Source organism: Zea mays, chromosome 3, assembly GCF_902167145.1.
Source record: "Zea mays cultivar B73 chromosome 3, Zm-B73-REFERENCE-NAM-5.0, whole genome shotgun sequence".
In the NCBI taxonomy this organism is placed as follows: Eukaryota; Viridiplantae; Streptophyta; class Magnoliopsida; order Poales; family Poaceae; genus Zea; species Zea mays.
Window position 1 is genome coordinate 59,485,879 of NC_050098.1, and position 3,737 is coordinate 59,489,615.

Consider the following 3,737-nt stretch of genomic DNA (forward strand, 5'->3'; position numbering starts at 1 on the left):
TATCTATAACATACAACAGAGACATGTAAGTTATCATATTATAATTCGGTTCCGTTGCAACGCACGGGCACCCTACTAGTATATTAATATGTGTATAATTATGTACCCGCGGATTTGTGGCACCCACGAGTCGTAGGTATGGATATTGTATTAATCGTGGGTAACGGATACAGGTGCAAGTTTAATGTTAAACCTATAAGTTTTAAACTCGTTGCCATCCCTATATATATACTAGGTGGGTGCCCGTGCGTTGCAACGGAAACATATCGTCAGTATAGGGAACATGTCTCTTACCAATATGGTATCAAAGGTCTCGACGATCATGAGCTCTGCCGCTGCCCCCAGGCAGCAGCCGCCGCTAGCATCAGGCGGCCCCAGCAACGTCCAGCGCGCTGGTTGCAGCCCCTGCTTCGTCGGGAGCCATGATGCTTCGCCGATACTCTCCAAATACCCAGCCTCCTTGCCGGGCAGCGCCACTGGGGGCATGGCAGCCCCGCAGCCAATGGTACGCTGTACGGCGTGGTAGACGGACTGCTCTCCCAAGAGCGCAGTAGCCTGCTGCCCCACGTAAATGGACAAACAAAAAAATTTTGCTACAAACTTATAATCAGCTAGACAACAAAAAAACAATGTAAATGATATATAAAGTTGTTATTATGAGTAAGTTAGAAAGCGCTACAACAATACGACAACCCCATGAGGCTATGATGCACAATGACAGAGATTCAATATGCATAAAACTCCCAAGTGAATAACACCTGTGATGAATATGCTACTGACGCTAGAACTGTCAATACTCCCTCGTGTACCATTTGCTTGCCATTCTAGAATATGAACATGAGCAGTTAGCATTGTTTACTAATCATGATAACAAATATATTTAAAGCAACCTGAAATCTAATTCAACACAAGTAATTGCGTACCTGAAGAAGAACAAGTAATTTATTCACGATTTCATCCAGTTACATGTGTAGACTACCAAATAGGTACATGTGTAGATTATAATCTAGAATGTATAATTTAAATTATAATCCAGATTATATAATCTATAAGCTGAAACAAAGAGGCTCTAAGTACCAAACCAGTTTTCAGGTTGCTTCACACAAGGATTCTACAAGATTAATTATGCAGAGCAGGGAGTTAAAGCGAGCGTCTTTCGAGTCGACAAACCTCTACATTTCATCTAACAACAGACGATGAGCTCCTATGCAAAATGCGCCAAGAACAACGTAGAAGAAAAAAGGGAAGAGAAAACAAGCAAAACCAAATCACAGGTACCCTTCGCTGAATCACATCACTTGTTGTATACACTACGGACCAGAGCAGAGGCCTGAGTGCCTGACCTTGGCTTTTGGCTCTACTGGACTTGCCACTCCACACAATCATCCAAGCCGAGACTGATAGGGCAGTCGAGCAAAGCGTTCTGCTGCCGCTCGTACCGGCAGATGTAGTTCAGGCCGACGAGCAGCTCGCAGACCGTCGCCTCCGTCTTCTCCCGGTCGGTGAAGTACAACGTCTGCAGCAGCAGCACGCTCCGCTCCGACACGACCCGCTGCTGCTGCTGCTCGAACTCGAAGCTCCACTCGGCCTGCCACCGGACCGTGTTGTGGGCCATGGGGGCGAGCCACGCCAGCGTCATCTTCTGGAGTGTCTCCCGCCAGTCGTGCGCCAGGAACATGTCGTAGATCGCCGTGCTCCTCGCGCGGGCTCTCAGGCTCCTCCTCAGCGCTAGCTTCAGGCTCCACGGCAGCATCTGGTATAGCTCGTCCCGCGCCTCCTCGCCCACGAGGTGCGGGTACCGGAGCAGCTTCTCGATGACGATGATGATGTTCGCGTAGTGTAGCGCGAGGGCGGAGCCGCCGACCATGGACGCCGGCGCGAGCGATGTCACCGTGCTCTTCGGACCGAACCGCCGCGCCTTTCTGCCGATACTGCCACTGTTCGGTGGTGGCGGCGTTGTGGTGGTGGTGGGTACCCCCTGCTCGCTGCTGAATGGTGCAAGCATCCCTGATCTGATTGTGCTGCTGATGCAGCTGGAATCTTCCGAGAACTCGTCCTCGAGCCCGTCCGTCCATGGCGCTGAGCTACTCAAGCTCAAGTAGTGCATGAACATCTTCCTGGGGCTGGCTCCACAACTCGACCGAAAACTCACTGGCCACGACATGTCTGGATGATCGACTCTGCAGATCGGCGCTGACCTGCCATCGCTGAGACTGCTTTGGAGTACGGGGCCTGAATCTGCTGCCACCAGACCGGAGAGCTACGGGATTTACTCGCATTGCCCCAACTCCCGGGTCATGGCCAGCAGGTCGAGCCCCACGCGCGCTGCTCGAGCGCGCGGCGGGCCTGGTCGGTGGGCGGCCTCCGCGCCGACTGCTCGAGCTCGGCGAGCGCGTCGAGCTCGGCGTAGAGCGCGACGGTGGCGGCGGCGACGCGGTTGCGCCTGCGCACGAGCGGCGCGGCGTCGGAGCGGGAGGCGACGACGGCGAGCGCGCCCGCATCGGCGCGGCCGGCCAGGACGTCGGCGTAGACATGGTCGAAGCCCGTGAGCGCCGGGGCCACGCACTGACGGCCGAGGCGCGAGGCCACCGCCGCCACGCGGTTCAGCGCGTCCAGCTTCTCGACGAGCGAGCCGGCCTCGGGGACGCCTTCGACCTGGCGCGCACCCATGCCAATGACCACAACGCGCCGAGGATCCCCGTCGTCGACATCTCCCCCTTCCTCGACAGCAGCAGCCAGCCAGCAGCAGCGGGACGAGTGCGTGGAGGCCGTGCGCGCCGCCGCCGCCGACTGGGGCGTCATGCACATCGCCGGCCACGGCATCCCCGCCGAGCTCATGGACCGCCTGCGCGCCGTAGGAACCGCCTTCTTCGCCCTCCCCGTCCAGGACAAGGAGCCCTATGCCAACGACCCCGCCGCCGGCCGCCTGCAGGGCTACGGCAGCCGCCTCGCCGCCAACGCCTGCGGGCAGCGCGAGTGAGGACTACCTCTTCCACCTTGTGCACCCCGACGGGCTCGCCGACCACGCGCTCTGGCCCGCGTACCCGCCCGACTACGTCGCCGCCACCCGCGACTTTGGCCGCGCTCGCCCGATTGCGGCGTTGGTTGGCGTGGGATTGTTGGTCGCGGCGCGATTGGCGGAATGATTTGGAGGGGGGCGAGCATGGTTCATTTGCGGGCGGGCGGGGTTGGCAGGCGGAGCCGGCGACGTGGATTCCGGGCGGGCAGTTGTTGGCGGCGTGGATTCCGGGCGGGCGGAGGTGTGGGTGTGTGGGGGGAGGGGGCGGGGGCAGTCTACATTTAGCTCTTAATAGTTAGTATATATATATATATATATATATATATATATATATATATATATATATATATTCGCAAGTGCATAAGTCCATTCAATTCTGTTCTAAGTCCGAAACAGCTCAACCAAACATAAAGAGATAAAACTTGGAAAATATGAACTGTACCTAATTCCACACTTTGAATAAGTTATATACACCTCTAGGAACCTATTTGGTACATCAAAGGAGGTTGGATATATAGCTTAGGTTTGCAAAACCACTTCTTTTGTAGCTAGTTTGAGCGAAACAGGTTTCTAAGAAAGAGAGAATAAAAAGTCCAAGAACTATGGCTTAGACTAGTTGGATTGTCACCATATATGTTTGTCTAAGTCATAGAAACCTTCTCAGAGTCAGTCAAAAATATTTAGAGAAGAATTGGACAAAGTAAGAAAAATAGGTCTC

General features: G+C 54.6%; 1 protein-coding gene across 1 annotated transcript; it reads right to left on the reverse strand.

Annotated features, from left to right (window-relative positions):
- Positions 1 to 1,357: 1,357 nt before the first annotated feature.
- LOC109945010 (uncharacterized) lies at positions 1,358 to 2,670 on the reverse strand. Its single transcript, XM_020550782.1, is given in 2 exon segments — positions 1,358 to 2,373; positions 2,442 to 2,670. Coding segments are annotated over 2 exon segments (1,245 nt in total).
- Positions 2,671 to 3,737: the final 1,067 nt, after the last annotated feature.